The sequence below is a fragment of the Pelodiscus sinensis genome, chromosome 31, assembly GCF_052426305.1.
Source record: "Pelodiscus sinensis isolate ZL-2025 chromosome 31, ASM5242630v1, whole genome shotgun sequence".
Taxonomy (NCBI): domain Eukaryota; kingdom Metazoa; phylum Chordata; order Testudines; family Trionychidae; genus Pelodiscus; species Pelodiscus sinensis.
In genome coordinates this window covers 15959316-15976729 of record NC_143082.1, presented here as the reverse complement: position 1 = coordinate 15976729, position 17414 = coordinate 15959316, and the positions used below count along the sequence as shown (strand labels likewise).

General features: G+C 70.8%; 1 protein-coding gene across 3 annotated transcripts; it reads right to left on the bottom strand.

Moving 5' to 3' along the window:
- Nucleotides 1–351: 351 nt before the first annotated feature.
- On the bottom strand, nucleotides 352–16992 carry CALCOCO1 (calcium binding and coiled-coil domain 1). Of its 3 annotated transcripts, none has more exons than XM_089774658.1 (15): nucleotides 16889–16992; nucleotides 14265–14429; nucleotides 13574–13676; nucleotides 12139–12335; nucleotides 11560–11718; nucleotides 10761–10909; nucleotides 7849–7939; nucleotides 7596–7751; nucleotides 6856–7110; nucleotides 5202–5327; nucleotides 4904–4999; nucleotides 4634–4745; nucleotides 3693–3907; nucleotides 3092–3198; nucleotides 352–679 (listed from the first exon to the last, which is right to left on the bottom strand). In XM_089774658.1, the coding sequence occupies exons 2-15, from the start codon at nucleotides 14424–14426 to the stop codon at nucleotides 475–477; spliced, it is 2133 nt and encodes a 710-aa protein (XP_089630784.1). In that variant the 5' UTR covers nucleotides 14427–14429; nucleotides 16889–16992; the 3' UTR covers nucleotides 352–474. The 3 variants fall into 3 exon arrangements, with proteins under 3 accessions (XP_089630784.1, XP_075757749.2, XP_089630785.1); XM_075901634.2 differs by having other exon boundaries at nucleotides 16860–16964; XM_089774659.1 differs by lacking the exon at nucleotides 7596–7751 and having other exon boundaries at nucleotides 354–679; nucleotides 16860–16964.
- Between the last annotated feature and the right edge of the window lie 422 nt (nucleotides 16993–17414).

Sequence of the window (17414 nt, the reverse complement as noted above, 5' to 3'; positions counted from 1 at the left end):
GGAGGCGGGTGGAAGGGGGGTCTGAGGACTGGGAGAAGTGGTGGGTTTGGGGGGGGGGGTGAAGGGAGGTCCGAGGGCCAGGAGAAGTGGTGGGTTTGGGGGGGGGGAGGCAGGTGGAAGGGGGGGGGGCCGAGGGCTGGGAGAAGCGGTGGGTCGGGGGGGCGGTGAAGAAGGGGGGTCCGAGGGCCAGGAAGAGGGGGTGGGAAGCGGGGGGGGGGGAGGCGGGTGGAAGGGGGGTCTGAGGGAGGGAGAAGCGGTGGGTTCGGGGGAGGGGGGGGGGGGAAGGGGGGTCGGGGGGGGGCGGTCCGAGGGCCGGGAGAAGTGGTGGGTCGGGGGGGGGGGTGAGGGGGGTGTCCGAGGGCCGGGAGAAGCGGTGGGTTCCGGGGGGGGGGGGGAGGCGGGTGGAAGAGGGGGTCCGAGGGCCAGAAGCGGTGGGTTCCGGGGGGGGAGGCGGGTGGAAGGGGGGGCCGGGGGTCACTCGAAGGCGAAGGGGTCCTGGGCGCTGAAGAAGAAGTGGCTGTCCACATGCTCCTCCAGCGCCTCCTTGTGGCACGCGGGGGGGAACGGCTCCTTGCAGATGGGACACTCCTTCCAGCGCCCGGGGGAGGCCGGCAGGTCCAGCGGGGAGCCGCCCAGCCCGCACGGGCCCGGGTCCGACGGCTGCCGGCCCGTCACGCCGCTGCAAGGGGGCGACAGAGTCGGGCTCGGCACTCTAGAGCTAGCCCCCCGCCCCGTGGGGCCTGGCCTGGCTGCCCTCCTCCCCGCCACGCCCTGTGGGCTCAGCCGGGCTGGGGGCAGGGTCCTCCCCCGCCTTCCTGCTCTGTCCGCCACGGCGGCTGGGCCCCCGGCTCCCTCTTTGCTTTTTCCTTCCCTGGCAAACTCTGCCCAATGCAGAGCAGCCCCAAATTCCCTGAACAGGATCAGCCCCGCCTGCCAACGGCCCCTCCCCCTCGACAGGGGGCATATCTCCATCAGCCCAGAATTTCTTATTCCTCAGACACCCTGACCTCCCCTAATGCGCCATCCCACCGCACCCACCATGCCTTCCCCTAACGCGCCATCCCACCGCACCCACCATGCCCTCCCCTAACACGCCATCCCACCGCACCCACCATGCCCTCCCCTAACGCGCCATCCCACCGCACCCACCATGCCCTTCCACTGCACTCACCATGCCCTCCCCTAACGTGCCATCCCACCGCACCCACCATGCCCTTCCACTGCACTCACCATGCCCTCCCCCAATGTGCCATCCCACCGCACCCACCATGCCCTCCCCTAACGCGCCATCCCACCGCACCCACCATGCCCTCCCCTAACGCGCCATCCCACCGCACCCACCATGCCCTCCCCTAACGCGCCATCCCACCGCACCCACCATGCCCTTCCACTGCACTCACCATGCCCTCCCCTAACATGCCATCCCACCGCACCCACCATGCCCTTCCACCGCACTCACCATGCCCTCCCCTAACGCGCCATCCCACCGCACCCACCATGCCCTCCCCCAATGTGCCATCCCACCGCACCCACCATGCCCTCCCCTAACGCACCATCCCGCTGCACCCACTATGTCCGCCCCTAACGCGCCATCCCACCGCACCGACCATGCCCTCCCCTAACGCGTCATCCCACCGCACCCACCATGCCCTCCCCTAACGTGTCATCCCACCGCACCCAGCATGCCCTCCCTCAATGTGCCATCCCACCGCACCCACCATGCCCTCCCCCAATGTGCCATCCCACTGCACCGACCCTGCCCCCCTTCAACGTTCCATCCCACTGCACCCACCATGTCCTCCCTAAAATTCCCATCCCAGCCCCAGCCCACCTCTTTTACCCATCTCATCCCCACCCCCACCCTGCCAATGCCCCAACTGTGGCATCTCACCCACATTCCATACCTCAATCCCTTCTCTTCCCTCGGTGCCCTCCCTGCCCTTCCTGCCCCCTCCCATCCCAGCCCTCTGCCTGGAGCCCCCCTCGCCCGAAGCTGGGTGATTCGATCTATTTCACTTGCAAATAGCCCGCCCCCCGCCTCAGTCTGCAGGAGAAAGGAATCTAATGATGCTGAAAATTGATTCAGAAATGCCCTGACACGGCCGTCCATCTCCCGGCTCCGCGCTGCCACTTTTATGGCCACTGGCTGTAAAAGTCACCGGCTCCTCGCGCCCACAGGGAAATTTATACAGTTTTACTAACTAAGAGGAAGCTTGGAAAGCTGCCCCCATCCCCCGCTTCCAACCCCCCCGTCCCCCCCCATTCCCCAGCTCTGCTTACCCCACCTTCCTCCTCCCATCCCCCACTCGCTCCCCTCCCCCCACTCGCTCCCACCCCCCTGCTCTGCTCCCCTCCCTCCTCCTCCCATCCCCCCGCTTCCCAACCCCCCGTCCCCCTTCCCTGCCTCCCCCCGTTCCCCAGCTCTTCTTACCCCACCTTCCTCCTCCCTTCCCCCCGCTCTGCTCCCCTCCCCCCTCTGCTCCCCTCCCTGCCTCCCCCTGTTCCTCAGCTCTGCTTACCCCACCTTCCTCCTCCCATCCCCCACTCGCTCCCACCCCCCCCCATTCTCTCCCTCTCCCCCCTGCTCCTCCCATCCCCTCCTCCTCCCATCCTCCCGTCCCCCCCGTCTCCCCCCGTTCCCCAGCTCTGCTTACCCCACCTTCCTCCTCCCATCCCCCCCCCACTCGCTCCCACCCCTCCGCTCCCTCTTCCTCTCCCTCTCCCCCCGCTCTCTCCCCCCTCCTCCCATCCCCCTGCTCTGCTCCCTTCCCTCCCCCCCATTCCCCAGCTCTGCTTACCCCACCTTCCTCCTCCCATCCCCCTCTGCTCCCCCCCTCCCCTCCCACCCCTGCTTGCTCCCTCTCCTTCTCTGATGCCCCCGCTCTGCTCCCTCTCCTCTTCCCATCCCCCCCGCTCTGCTCCCCCCTCCTCCCATCCCCCCGCTCTGCTCTTCTGCCTCCCCTCATCCCCACTCTGTTCCCCTCCTGCTCCCATCCCCTGCTCTGCTCCCTCCTCCCGCTCCCAGCGGGTGGGCGAAGGAGCCTCCCCCCCCCCGCTCTGCCGACAGCCCCCGCGCGGCCGGGCCCCTCACCTGGCCATCTCGTAGAAGACGCTGCCCAGCTCAGGCAGCAGCAGGCTGGCCTCCTCCCCTCCGCTCCGCACGGCCGCCATCAGCACGGCCTTCTCGTCCTCCGCCTCCTGCCGCGAGAGCGGGGTGAGCGCCGGGCCCTTCACACAGAGCAGTGACTGTCCCCCCCCAGCAGCCAGCCGGCCGGGGCACGGCTCCCCCTGCTGGACGCAGTAAGAACAGTCCCGCTGTGTGTCATAGGCCCTGCGCTGCTAAGGATGGCTGGGAATTCCCCTTCACCTCTGGCAGCAGCAGGCTGCGTCCTGGCAACGCAGGGGCAGAAGGACCCAGTGCCAGGTGGAGCTCACCCCACTGCCCCTCCCTCTGCTGTCCCATCCTGGGCCCTTTTCAATCTCCCCCCCACCCGGACTCCCAGGTTCCACCCGCAGCTGCAGGGGGGAGTGTGGTATAGTGGGTAGAGTAGGCAGCTGGCAGCCAGGATTCAGGGTTCTATTTCCACCCCTGCCCCTGGCTCTCTGTGTGATTGAGGCCAAGTCCCTGTGCCTCAGTTTCCCCCCTCCGCGCTGCACAGCACTCCTGGCTCCTTCCCCCCACAGGGACTCACTGAGTCCGAGCTGTTGTCCTCGGTGGGCTGCTTGATCTGCGAGGTGATGGGGGCGGGCTGGCTGATCACCACCTTGTGCAGGGGTTCCCGCAGGCAGGGCGGAGTCTTGGGGGTGGCCCGGTTGTCGCACAGGCTGTAGGGGCTGAGCTGGGGGTGGATCCTCATGTCCTCGGGGGACTCATCCTCCGAGTCCGAGAGCGGGGAGTCCAGGGAGCCTGGGGAGGGGGAGGCGGCCGGGTCAGGTGGGCGGAGCTAGAGGGGGCGGAGCCAAGGGACAGCTGGCACTGCAGGGGGGTTGTGCTGGGTACTCGGGGGGCAGCACCACAGACCGGCTTGCAGGGGGTATGGACGGTTCGCGGGGGCACAGGGCGATGTTGGCGGGAGGCCGAGGGGGGCGAGTGGAGAGTGAGAAAGCAGCGAGGGGACCCGCCTGTCTGCGGGGGCCTGGCAGGGATGGGAGCAGAAGAGGGATGGGGAAACGGGGAGGGGGGGTTAGGGGGAAAGGGATGTAGGAGGGGGAATGGAATGGGGGGGAGGGGGAGATAATGGCAGGAGGATACTGGGGACGGGGAGATAACGGGGGGACAGGAGGGGCAGGGAGATGCCGGGGGCGGGAATATGGGGGGGACAGGAGGGGCGGGGAGATGCCGGGGGCGGGGAGATGGGGGGGCAGGAGGGGCGGGAAGATGGGGGGCAGGAGGGGCGGGGAGATGGGGGGGGGAGAGGAGGGGGCAGGGAGATGGGGGGCAGGAGGGGCGGGAAGATGGGGGGGCAGGAGGGGCGGGGAGATGGGGGGCGGGGAGATGAGGGGGCAGGGACAGGAGGGGCGGGGAGATGGGGGGGGGGGAGACAGGAGGGGCGGGGGGATGGGGGGCGGGGAGATGAGGGGGCAGGGAGATGGGGGGCAGGAGGGGCGGGGAGATGGGGGGGGTTTCGCTCACTCAGCGCCGCAGCCACCACTTCCTCCTCCTCAGCGGCCGCCACCTCGCTCCACTTCTCGTCGGCCACCTTCTCCAGCCGCTCCTCCAGCCGCCGGGCGTACTCCAGCAGCTCCTGGGGGCAGCCCGCCACGGTCAGCAGTGGAGATGCGAGTCCGGGGGGCGGGGCCTCTACTTGCCCCGCCCACAGCCCAGGCACCAGGGCCCCCTGCCCAGCCCCCGAGGGGGGCAGAGAGCGGGGCTCACGTCCCCCCGGAGCCCGGCTGCACCCACCTGTTTCTCCTCCTGCAGCTGCTCCTTCTCCTTGCGAGCCACCGTCAGGGCCGCCCGCAGCTCCTTCAGCTCCCGCTTGGTCTCCGACAGCTGCACCTGGGCGGGCACAGGCCTTAGACCCGCCCGGGGAACCGCCCCCCCCGGCACCGGAGCCCCAAGCCCCCCTCCTGTGGGGCACGGCGCCCCTGCAGCGCCAGCCTGGGGCTCCGGGGTTGTCCCCCCCAGCATGGTGCTGATCCCCCCCCACACGGGCCATGGGGCTCCCCTCTGTGCCCGGGCAGCGCCCACCCGGCCTCACCAGGCTGGAGTCCCGCTCGTGGGACAGCTCCGATCTCAGCGCCTGCTTCTGGGCCCGCTCCTCCTGCAGCGTCTTCTCCAGCTTCAGCACCTCGGCGCTCAGCTTCAGGATCTTGTCCTTCTCCACCTGCAAGGGCGCGGGGGGGGGGGGGCGCTTATGGGGGCTGGCACTCGCCCACTGCAGGGGGCCGACACATCTCCCCAGCCACACTGGCCTGGAAGGACACTCAGTGCCCAGTGCGGCGCTAGGGGGCGCTGGGGTACAGGGGGTGGGGCGGGAGGCTCAGCAGGAGGCGCTGAGGTGCAGGGGGCGGGAGGCTCAGCAGGGGCACTGAGGTGCAGGGGGCGAGAGGCTCAGCAGGGGGCGCTGAGGTGCAGGGGGCGAGAGGCTCAGTAGGGGGCACTGAGGTGCAGGGGGCGGGGCGGGAGGCTCAGCAGGGGCACTGAGGTGCAGGGGGCGAGAGGCTCAGCAGGGGGCACTGAGGTGCAGGGGGCGGGGCGGGAGGCTCAGCAGGGGCACTGAGGTGCAGGGGGCGGGAGTCTCAGCAGGGGGCGCTGAGGTGCAGGGGGCGGGGCGGGAGGCTCAGCAGGGGGCGCTGAGGTGCAGGGGGCGGGAGGCTCAGCAGGGGGCACTAAGGTGCAGGGGGCGGGGCGGGAGGCTCAGCAGGGGGCGCTGAAGTGCAGGGGGCGAGAGGCTCAGCAGGGGGCGCTGAGGTGCAGGGGGCGGGAGGCTCAGCAGGGGGCACTGAGGTGCAGGGGGCGGGGCGGGAGGCTCAGCAGGGGGCGCTGAAGTGCAGGGGGCGAGAGGCTCAGCAGGGGGCGCTGAGGTGCAGGGGGCGGGAGGCTCAGCAGGGGGCACTGAGGTGCAGGGGGCGGGGCGGGAGGCTCAGCAGGGGGCGCTGAGGTGCAGGGGGCGGGGCGGGAGGCTCAGCAGGGGGCGCTGAGGTGCAGGGGGCGAGAGGCTCAGCAGGGGGCGCTGAGGTGCAGGGGGTGGGGCGGGAGGCTCAGCAGGGGGCGCTGAGGTGCAGGGGGCGGGGCGGGAGGCTCAGCAGGGGCGCTGAGGTGCAGGGGGCGACAGGCTCAGCAGGGGGCGCTGAGGTGCAGGGGGCGGGGCGGGAGGCTCAGCAGGGGGCGCTGAAGTGCAGGGGGCGAGAGGCTCAGCAGGGGGCGCTGAGGTGCAGGGGGCGGGGCGGGAGGCTCAGCAGGGGGCGCTCTTCTCTCTGCGAGGTTCAGGAGGTGAGGTGCTGGGTGACAGGGAGCCGGCTGGATGGGGCTTTCAGCGGCTCAGTAGGGGGCGCTCTGCCCTCAGCCAGTGTCCGCCCCAGGGCAGCAGCAGGGGGCGCTGTGCTGAGACATGAACCAAGTGCTGGGTTTGTTGGGGACACGACGGGGACTTTTCCCAAGGCCTGGACGTCCTCAGCCCCGAGACAAGCCCAGCCAGGGGATGCGCCTTCATTCCCTAGCCTGGCCGGCTGAGCAGTGGCAGCGCCCCACCCCAGAGGTGGCCGCCCCCGGGGACGGATGCTGGCTGTGCCCCACCCCAGAGGTGGCTGCCTCCCGGGGACGGATGCTGGCCGTGCCCCACCCCAGAGGTGGCCGCCCCGGGGGCGGATGCTGCCCTTCACGCGAGAGGCCTGGCGGGGCGGGGGTGGCACCTCTATGCTCTGCAGCAGGCTGCTCTTCTCCTTCCACCACTGGCCTTTCCCCTCCTTCCACTTCAGCGTCATGTCCGCCAGCCTGATGTTGGTCTCGGCCGACTCCAGCCGGCTCTTGTGCAGATCCGAGATGGTCCGGTCCCGGATGGAGGCGGCGCTGGCCAGCTCCTCCCCCAGCAGCACCACCTTCTGCTGGCTGGCGGCAAGGAGGTCCTGGGTGGAGCGGAGCTGCTCACACAGCGCTTCCAGCTGGGCCTGGGGGGGCAGGGCGGGGAGAAAATGGGGGGGGATCAGAACTAACGAATGGGATGGAAGATACCAGCTATGCCCTGCTCCTGCGCCCCACCCCCAAACACAACCACAGGGGGGCAGCGGAGAACTGTTAAAAAAAAAAAAAAAAAAAATGCTCTGCTGTTAACCTGTGGAACTCCCTGCTGCAAGATGCTGTCAAGGGACCAGCTCCGCGAGGCGGCAGGTAGCTCTGAGGCCCATGAGCTGGACACCGCTGGCCTTCCCCTGAGCCTGGGGTTCAAATCCCAGTAGGGCTGAGGAAGGCTTCCTGGGGGCCGGGAGCTTTCCCTCCTGGCCGAGATCTCCCGAGGCTGCCAAGGCCCCTGCGGCGCTGTTCCCCGGAGCGGGCTCAGGCTGGTGGACGCCCACCCCCACGCAGGGAGAGGGCGGGGGAGGCTCTGCCATGGCCGGGGGGGTCAGAGCGGGCGCCCCCCAGCCCGGGCACTCACCGTCCTCTGCTGCGCGGCCGCCAGCTTCTGCTGCAGTTTGCTGATGTCTTCCTGCAGCACCAGGGCCTGCGAGGCCGTCTCGCCGTGCCGGGTCTTGGCCAGCAGCAGGTCGCAGGCCAGGCTCCGGCTGTCCTGCTCCGAGGCCTGCAGCTTGACCTGGGGGGCGGCGGGGGGGACACCATCCTCACGCGCCGGCCCAGAGGCTCCGGGGGCCCCGCACCCCCGCCCCGCGCTGCCGCCCCGGGACCCTCACCTGGTAGTGCTCCTTCTCCGCGCTCTCCTCCTGGAGCTGGTGGTGGATCTGCTCCTGCTCCCGCACCAGGGACTTCACCGTGTCCTTCATCCTGGGAGGGACGGGCCAGGTGAGCCCGGGCGGCTCCGGGCAGCGCCAGCCACGCTCGGGGGGCCGGGCCTTGCTGAGGAGCCTGCTCCTCGCTCCCGGGGCCCCTTCCGGTCCGCAGGGATGGGCCTGGCCCCGCCTGGTCCCCACCCCGTCCGCTCACCTGCCCAGCCCCCCGAACTGGCCCCGCCCCGGGCCCCACCCCGTCCGCTCACCTGCCCAGCCCCCGAACTGGCCCCGCCCTGGTCCCCACCCCGTCCGCCTACCTGCCCAGCCCCCCAAACTGGCCCCGCCCCGGGCCCCACCCCGTCCGCTCACCTGCCCAGCCCCCCGAACTGGCCCCGCCCTGGTCCCCGCCCCGTCCGCTCACCTGCCCAGCCCCCCGAACTGGCCCCGCCCCGGGCCCCACCCCGTCCGCTCACCTGCCCAGCCCCCCGAACTGGCCCCGCCCCGGGCCCCACCCCGTCCGCTCACCTGCCCAGCCCCCCGAACTGGCCCCGCCCCGGTCCCCTCCCCGTCCGCCTACCTGCCCAGCCCCCGAACTGGCCCCGCCTGGTCCCCACCCCGTCCGCCTACCTGCCCAGCCCCCCGAACTGGCCCCGCCTGGTCCCCACCCCGTCCGCCTACCTGCCCAGCCCCCAAAACTGGCCCCGCCTGGTCCCCACCCCGTCCGCTCACCTGCCCAGCCCCCCGAACTGGCCCCGCCCCGGTCCCCACCCCGTCCGCTCACCTGCCCAGCCCCCAAAACTGGCCCCGCCTGGTCCCCACCCCGTCCGCTCACCTGCCCAGCCCCCGAACTGGCCCCGCCCCGGTCCCCACCCCGTCCGCTCACCTGCCCAGCCCCCAAAACTGGCCCCGCCCCGTCCGCCTACCTGCCCAGCCCCCCGAACTGGCCCCGCCCCGGGCCCCACCCCGTCCGCTCACCGGCCCAGCCCCCCGAACTGGCCCCGCCCCGGTCCCCACCCCGTCCGCTCACCTGCCCAGCCCCCCGAACTGGCCCCGCCCCGGTCCCCACCCCGTCCGCTCACCTGCCCAGCCCCCGAACTGGCCCCGCCTGGGCCCCACCCCGTCCGCTCACCTGCCCAGCCCCCGAACTGGCCCCGCCCCGGTCCCCACCCCGTCCGCTCACCTGCCCAGCCCCCCGAACTGGCCCCGCCCCGGTCCCCACCCCGTCCGCTCACCTGCCCAGCCCCCGAACTGGCCCCGCCTGGTCCCCACCCCGTCCGCTCACCTGCCCAGCCCCCGAACTGGCCCCGCCTGGTCCCCACCCCGTCCGCTCACCTGCCCAGCCCCCCGAACTGGCCCCGCCCCGGTCCCCACCCCGTCCGCTCACCTGCCCAGCCCCCGAACTGGCCCCGCCTGGTCCCCACCCCGTCCGCCTACCTGCCCAGCCCCCAAAACTGGCCCCGCCTGGTCCCCACCCCGTCCGCTCACCTGCCCAGCCCCCCGAACTGGCCCCGCCCCGTTCCCCACCCCGTCCGCTCACCTGCCCAGCCCCCGAACTGGCCCCGCCCCGGTCCCCACCCCGTCCGCTCACCTGCCCAGCCCCCAAAACTGGCCCCGCCCCGTCCGCCTACCTGCCCAGCCCCCCGAACTGGCCCCGCCCCGGGCCCCACCCCGTCCGCTCACCGGCCCAGCCCCCCGAACTGGCCCCGCCCCGGTCCCCACCCCGTCCGCTCACCTGCCCAGCCCCCCGAACTGGCCCCGCCCCGGTCCCCACCCCGTCCGCTCACCTGCCCAGCCCCCGAACTGGCCCCGCCTGGGCCCCACCCCGTCCGCTCACCTGCCCAGCCCCCGAACTGGCCCCGCCCCGGTCCCCACCCCGTCCGCTCACCTGCCCAGCCCCCCGAACTGGCCCCGCCCCGGTCCCCACCCCGTCCGCTCACCTGCCCAGCCCCCCGAACTGGCCCCGCCCCGGTCCCCTCCCCGTCCGCTCACCTGCCCAGCCCCCCAAACTGGCCCCGCCCCGGTCCCCACCCCGTCCGCTCACCTGCCCAGCCCCCCGAACTGGCCCCGCCCCGGTCCCCACCCCGTCCGCTCACCTGCCCAGCCCCCGAACTGGCCCCGCCTGGTCCCCACCCCGTCCGCTCACCTGCCCAGCCCCCGAACTGGCCCCGCCTGGTCCCCACCCCGTCCGCTCACCTGCCCAGCCCCCCGAACTGGCCCCGCCTGGGCCCCACCCCGTCCGCTCACCTGCCCAGCCCCCCGAACTGGCCCCGCCTGGGCCCCACCCCGTCCGCTCACCTGCCCAGCCCCCCGAACTGGCCCCGCCCTGGTCCCCACCCCGTCCGCTCACCTGCCCAGGCCCCCGAACTGGCCCCGCCCCGGGCCCCACCCCGTCCGCTCACCTGCCCAGCCCCCCGAACTGGCCCCGCCCTGGTCCCCACCCCGTCCACTCACCTGCCCAGCCCCCCGAACTGGCCCCGCCCCGGGCCCCACCCCGTCCGCTCACCTGCCCAGCCCCCCGAACTGGCCCCGCCCCGGGCCCCACCCCGTCCGCTCACCTGCCCAGCCCCCCGAACTGGCCCCGCCCTGGGCCCCACCCCGTCCGCTCACCTGCCCAGCCCCCCGAACTGGCCCCGCCCCGGTCCCCTCCCCGTCCGCTCACCGGCCCAGCCCCCCGAACTGGCCCCGCCCAGGTCCCCTCCCCGTCCGCTCACCTGCCCAGCCCCCCGAAATGGCCCCGCCCCTCGCCCCCTCCCACTCCGCGGAGCAGGCGAACCCGCTTGGCTGCTGGAGGGGGCCCCCTGCCCCCGGGGCCAAGCCACAGTCCCGCCCTGCCCCTCCCCCGTCTGGGGTCCCAGCGCTGGCCCCCTGCCCCTCACCTGTCCAGCTCCACCTCCTTCTGCAGGGCCTTCTCGCTCAGGGCCTGCACGTCGTCCTCCAGCACCTGGATCCGGGCCAGCTGTCCCGCCTGCTGCCGGCTCAGTGCGTCCCGCTCCTCCATCACGCCGGCGTGCGAGCTCGAGAGGTCCTGGGGCGGGGAGGGATCGGCAGTCTGGGCGCTCCGGGAAACTCAGGGGCCCCCCAGTTTGGAAAGGCCCTTTGGAATCTGGGGCTAAGCCAGGGGACGCTGAGAGGAATTTGGGGTCCCCTCCTAGCCCAGTGGCCTGAGCACAAGCACCGGGAGGCCTCGTTCACCAGCCCCGTGCCTCAGTTTGCCCCTCGTGCGATGGAGGCCTCGTTCACCTGCCCTGTGCCTCAGTTTACCCCTTGTGCGATGGAGGCCTCGTTCACCTGCCCTGTGCCTCAGTTTGCCCCTCGTGCGATGGAGGCTTCGTTCACCAGCCCCGTGCCTCAGTTTGCCCCTCGTGCGATGGAGGCCTCGTTCACCAGCCCCGTGCCTCAGTTTGCCCCTCGTGCGATGGAGGCTTCGTTCACCAGCCCCGTGCCTCAGTTTGCCCCTCGTGCGATGGAGGCCTCGTTCACCAGCCCCGTGCCTCAGTTTGCCCCTCGTGCGATGGAGGCTTCGTTCACCTGCCCCGTGCCTCAGTTTGCCCCTCGTGCGATGGAGGCCTCGTTCACCAGCCCCGTGCCTCAGTTTGCCCCCCGTGGCTGGAGATGGCGCCGGACCCCCCCTGCCCGGGAAGAGGGATTGGGGGCGTGGCCCGGGGCCCCACGCACCTTGTACTGCTCAGCCAGCTTGGTGTGCTCGTCCCGCAGGGTGCCCAGCGCCTCCTCCAGCTGCTCGATCCGGACCTGCAGCTCCTTCACCTCCCCCTCCAGCCGCAGCTTGTCACGCAGCAGCCGGCCACGCTCCTGCTGGCTCTCCTCCAGCTGGCTCTGGGGGCAGGAGCCGTGAGAAGGGGCCCCGGGCAGGCCCCTGCCCCACCCCCGGGGCCCCAGCCCAGCGCTGGCAGGCAAGGGGTTAACTCGGGTGGGTGGGCAAGGGATCAGGCTGGGGGGGGACTCTAGAGGGTGAAGCTGCTGGAGGGAGGGGCCAGGCACAGGCTCCGCCCCATTCCCCAACCCTCTGGATGCCTCCTGGCAGTCGGGGAGGGGTGCGAGTGGTCAGGAGGGGCGGCCGGGTACCTCGCTGCGCCCACTAGTCCCTCCTGCCGCCCTGTGCCGTGGGGGAGCTCACAGCCCCGCTGGAGCCGGGGGAAACTGAGGCACACAGCTGGGATGCAACTAGCCCAAGGCCAGTGGCAAAGGCCCTCAGCCTGGTATCTTACCCACTAGGCAATCCTGCCCCCTCGCTACCTGCAGCAGGGTGGCCTTGGGCACCACCAGCAGCATGTCCGTGTGGCCCTCGTCATCGTCCTCCTCCAGCGTGACCAGCTCGTCCATGGGGCGGGGCTCGCAGAACTGGAAGGGGGGGCTCTGGCCCCGCACCTCGCCCCGGCGATCCACGTAGCGGAACTGGTACTGCTGGGCGCCCGGCTTGGGTAGGTAACTGGCTGCAGCCGGACGCAGGCGGCCGGGGTCAGGCGCCACTCGGCCGGGCCGGTCCCGGCTCGTCTGACCCCCGCGCCCGCCCTGCGGAGCCCCGGCCCACGGCCCTAGAGCCCCGTCAGCGGAGCGCGTCGGCCCTCGCGGTGCCTGCCCCCCGGCCAGGACCCCCCGACCCCCCAGCCGGGGCCCTCCTACCCCCAGACAGCGCCCCCCCAGACAGGGCCAATCTGACCCCCGGCCAGGACCCCCCGACCCCCAGCTCAGGCCGTCCCACCCCCCAGCCAGGGCCCTCCTACCCCCCAGCCAGCGCCCCCCCAGACCGGGCCAATCTGACCCCCGGCCAGGACCCCCCGACCCCTCAGCCGGGGCCCTCCTACCCCCAGACAGCGCCCCCCCAGACAGGGCCAATCTGACCCCCGGCCAGGACCCCCCAACCCCCCAGCCGGGGCCCTCCTACCCCCAGACAGCGCCCCCCCAGACAGGGCCAATCTGACCCCCGGCCAGGACCCCCCGACCCCCAGCTCAGGCCGTCCCACCCCCCAGCCAGGGCCCTCCTACCCCCCAGCCAGCGCCCCCCCAGACCGGGCCAATCTGACCCCCGGCCAGGACCCCCCGACCCCTCAGCTCGGGCCGTCCCACCCCCCAGCCAGGGCTCCTCCCAGCCAGCGCCCCCCCAGACAGGGCCAATCTGACCCCCGGCCAGGACCCCCCGACCCCCAGCTCGGGCCGTCCCACCCCCCAGCCAGGGCCCTCCTACCCCCCAGCCAGCGCCCCCCCAGACCGGGCCAATCTGACCCCCGGCCAGGGTCCCCCAGCTAGGGCAACCCCACCCCCCAGCTCCACCCCCAGCCAGGGCCCCCAGCCAGGGCCATCCCACCCCCAGCCAGGGCCTCCATCTCTCCAGCCAGGGCCAATCTGACCACCGGCCAGGACCCCCCAGCCAGGGCCGCCCCACCCCCCAGCCAGGGCCCCCAGCCAGGGCCATCCAACCCCCCAGCCAGGGCCAATCTGACCCCCGGCCAGGACCCCCCAGCTAGGGCTGCCCCACCCCCCAGCCAGGGCCCCCAGCCAGGGCCATCCAACCCCCCAGCCAGGGCCAATCTGACCCCCGGCCAGGACCCCCCAGCTAGGGCTGCCCCACCCCCCAGCCAGGGCCCCCAGCCAGGGACCCCTACCGCCCCCCCCCCCAGCCAGGGCCGCCCCACGCCCTAGCCAGGGCCCCCAGCCAGGGCTCCCCACCTACCTTGGAACTGGACGCTGGAATAGACGGGCGCCCCCTCTGCGCCCCCGTCGGGCACCGCGCACCACACAAAGGTGTAGTAATCCCGCACCGACGAGGCCTCCACCTGGACAGACAGACGCCGCAACCTGGCATCAGTGGAGCCTCCCGCTAGCGCTCGGGCGCCGTGTGCAGCTGGAGGCAGCCTGCGGGGCAGACCCGAGCCGCGGCGCCATGTGCTTTGTGACAGGCCTGGTTTCTGAGCGGTGTGGAGCCCCAGGCGAGGGCTTCACTTGGCCAAGCTACACCTGGGTCTGCGAGGCAACCCGCCCTAAGACGCGGCTACGCGGCACACCGGGGCAGTGCCATTCGCCGGCCTGCCCCTGTGGACAGGTGGGGAAACTGAGGCAGGCGGAGGGCCACCAGGGATAGAAGCCTGCTCTCACGAGCCGTGGGCTCTAGCGGTTAGGCCACGCTGCCTCGTTTTGCTGCTACGCGTGGGGCGAAGCAGGCGTGGCTGACTTGCGGGTGGATTTCTAGGCGGCCTGCGGAAGAGGGCCCCTCCTGTCCCGTGCACGCGGGGGGTCAGCGCAGTGAGGCAGCAGGGAAGGCAATAGGAGGGGAGGTGTCTACCCATCCCCCTCACTACCCAATCAGGGCGCAGCTCTAGGGGAGAGCCCAGTGAAGGGATCCGTCTCCCCCCCACGCCCCATACCTTGAAGATCCCAATCCAGTCGCGGGCAGACGGCTTCATGCTGGGGGGCAGGGTGTAGTGGCACTCGACCTTGGTGTTGGGCACGTAGGTGCGAGCCACATTGAGGAAGGCCATGGTAGGGTGGGACGGCGCCTGCAGCTTGCTGGGAGGTACCACCTCCATCCTCTTCCACGGGGTGAAAGGCAAAGAAGGAAGGACAGTCAGTATCCCCATCCTCCCCCTTCCTACGAGATTACGATACGTTGGGTACCGAGTCTGACTCGGGACAGAGCATTTGAAAACTCATAATTTGCTGAACATTATTGTCCTGGGGAAGCGCGTCTGGCCACACGGTAGGCAACGTTTTACCACGTGACACTGCAGAGGTAGGATTCCAAGCTTAGAAAGGCAGCCTCCCCACGCTCTGGGGCTCCTGGATGCACAGCCGAGGTTTCCAGTGGGGGCTTTGGGTCTCCTCCCCTAGCCTTGGGATTTCAGGCTCCAGCTGCCCACGGCCTTCCCAGCCATCCTCCCCCTCCACCTCTGCAGCCTCCCCTGTCCAGGGCTTAATTTGTGCCCAGGGCGGAGTACGCCCGCCGTGGGAAGCGATGCGTCCACGCTCGTTCGGCTCACCGGGCACTGCTGGCTCGCTAGCAACACCTCACGATGCTTTGCATGCGGGTTTGTGCCCACTGCCTTGTACCTAAGTATTTCAGGAAAAATGGGGAGAGTAGCCACCAGCAAGACTTGGTGGCCACAGTCCGAGGCTTCCCACTAGTTCCTGGGGGCTACCACGCTACGGAAATAGAAACTGCACCCGGCTTCTTCACTACAACCCCCGGGCGTTCCCAGAGGGCTCCCCTCCAACCACTGAATGGGGCCCATGCTGCTTAGCTTGCAAAACACAGCTGGGACGGACCCACTGTGCTCTCCACAGCAGCTGTGATTGACTCTGGAGCTAGACCAGCAAAGTGTCTGGTAACCCCATGGCCAGGAGGAGCAGCGCAGCCGGGGTTGTACGCACCCGCCAAGGGGTTCGCTGGACGGCCCATGGAGGTGAGCCACGCTCCCCAATTTCCCATGGCTGAGCCAAAGTCCTCACCAGCGGATCCCACGTAACGGACGTGCCCTGGAACTTGGGGCCTTCCCTGCTCTCGGGGCCCGTCACTGGCGCCCGTGGGCAGCGACTGCCCCCAGCGAGTGCGGCCGCACGAGCACCCCGAAGCGCGCCTGCACCGACTCTCCCGGTGCAGCAAGACCTGGGCTGCAGATCTGCCGGGAGACAGCGTGGCCTAGTGCACACAGGGCGGAACTAGCACTCGGACCTGGTGCCAGCTCACGCCTGGCTTTGCTGGGTGACCTTGTGTTAGTCACTTCTGCTCTGTGCCTCAGTTTCCCCATCTGTAACACGGGGTAATGACACTGCCCGCCTCTGGAAAGCACGGTCAGACCCACTGGTGTGAAGAGGCAGGTCTGCCACTGACTCCTCCCAAAGGCACTTCCTCGGACTGAAACTGAATCTGAGCATCTCTGGGTCGGCAGGGCAGCCCAGTGCCCAGAGCGAGGATTAAGGACACCCGGCTTCTACCTAGCTCGGCTGCATGACCGTGAGCAAGTCCCTTACCCACCTGGTGCCTCAGTTTCCCCTCCCACCCTCTGCCAATGTGTCTGCCCAGGGCCCCGCTGTTCTGATTTCACTGGGAGCCTCTCGGCCTTGCGGTGCTGGGAATCCGGTGTAACCACAGCTCCAGAGCGCTCGCGGCCCGTGCGAGCCGATCAGCCCCACAAGCCCAGACAGCGCCCGGCTGGCGTGGGCTCGCCTGGCCCCCATCCAGCCAGCGCCTGAAGCCACATTCTGCTCTTGGAGCCCTGGAATCAGCCAGGTGCAAAACAGCAGCAGCCCCGGCCACCCCGGGCTGCCAGGGCCCGGGGAGGGATCCCCGGCGCTTGCCCAGGGCAGGCCGGGCGCACCAGACTTGTGCAAGGCCGGGTCGCACCGGGCAGCGGGCGACACAAGGAAAAGGACCCGCAGGTTTCGGGAAACCATCCCCCCTTTGCGGCCTCCTCGCCGAGGATAAAAGGCTTTGAAAGTCAAACGGCTCCAGCTCAGAGCAACAAAGGAAACTCGTGCTCGGAAGCCCCAAGCGGCAGGCAGGCTGGGGAAGGAAACGGCAGGGGGGAGGGGTCCCTTCATGGGGGGCACCGTCCCGATGCACCAGCCCCAGGGGCGCGCACACGCAGGCAGGGGAGAGATTCTCTGCTCTTGGAGCCCGCAGGGGGTTAATCTCCTGATGGGGACAGGGCCAAAGAGCAGAGGCAGCCGGGGCGATGGGGGTGCAGCAGGAGGGGATTTGGGGGGTGTCAGCTGGGGGGTCCGTCTCCTGGGCTGCCCCCTCCCAGAGGGTTGGGGTGCCCACCTGCAGCTCCCCGAGGCCTCGAAGCCCAGGCCAGGGGGCGGCTGGAGCCCAGCCAAGGCACGGGGCGGGGGGGCCCGGATCGCCCCTAACGGGGCAGCTGCAGGGGAATTGCCCCCTCTCCAGCCCCGCCCCGCAGCAGCAGCAGGGGCCGGGCAGGGGAGAGGCCGGGGAGCCCGGGGAGGGAGAGCAGGTCTCTTACCCCAGCGAGCAATCAGCTGTTCCACTAACCTTTCACCAACAACACCAACACCGCGCGGCCCAGCAGGGGGCGGGGAAGGGGCGCCCAGGGGGCTGCTGGGAATTGTAGTTCCCTCGGGCTGCCTGGCGCTGGGGGGGAGCCGGAGGGGAGACTGCAGCTCCCAGGGAGCCCTGCGGGGAGGGAGCCCAGGCGCTGCCTGGCTGGGGAAGCTGGGGAGTGTAGTTTGCCCGGCTGCAAAGTTCAGGCAGAGCATGGGGCAAGGGGACTTCATTTCCCAGGGTGCACCGGGCTCCCATGGGCCATGAAAGTCTGGGGTATGCGTCAGAGAGGGGTAAGGTTTCAAGTTGTTTAGGGAGAGCCATTACCGCCAGCAGGGAGTGGCCTGGCTCTCTCTGTGCCTCACCCACCATGCCTCTTGCAAGTCCAAGCAAAGCTGACACCACACACACAAACAACAGCTGCACGTGCAAGGCGACACAAAGCGACTTGCACAGTGCGACACACAAGAGCGGGGCAGACACTGCCACGCCAAAAGAACCCCCTGCCCCCCACACA

Bases quoted from the DNA above. Each gene is read 5' to 3' on its own strand.
- CALCOCO1 (XM_089774658.1), bottom strand. From the start codon at position 14,426: ATGGAGGTGGTACCTCCCAGCAAGCTGCAGGCGCCGTCCCACCCTACC. The intron at 13,677-14,264 runs GTATGGGGCGTG...CTGTCTGTCCAG, and splicing joins ACTGGATTGGGATCTTCAAG to GTGGAGGCCTCGTCGGTGCG. The intron at 7,111-7,595 runs GTGAGTGCCCGG...CTGCCCCCCCAG, and splicing joins CGGCCGCGCAGCAGAGGACG to GCCCAGCTGGAAGCGCTGTG.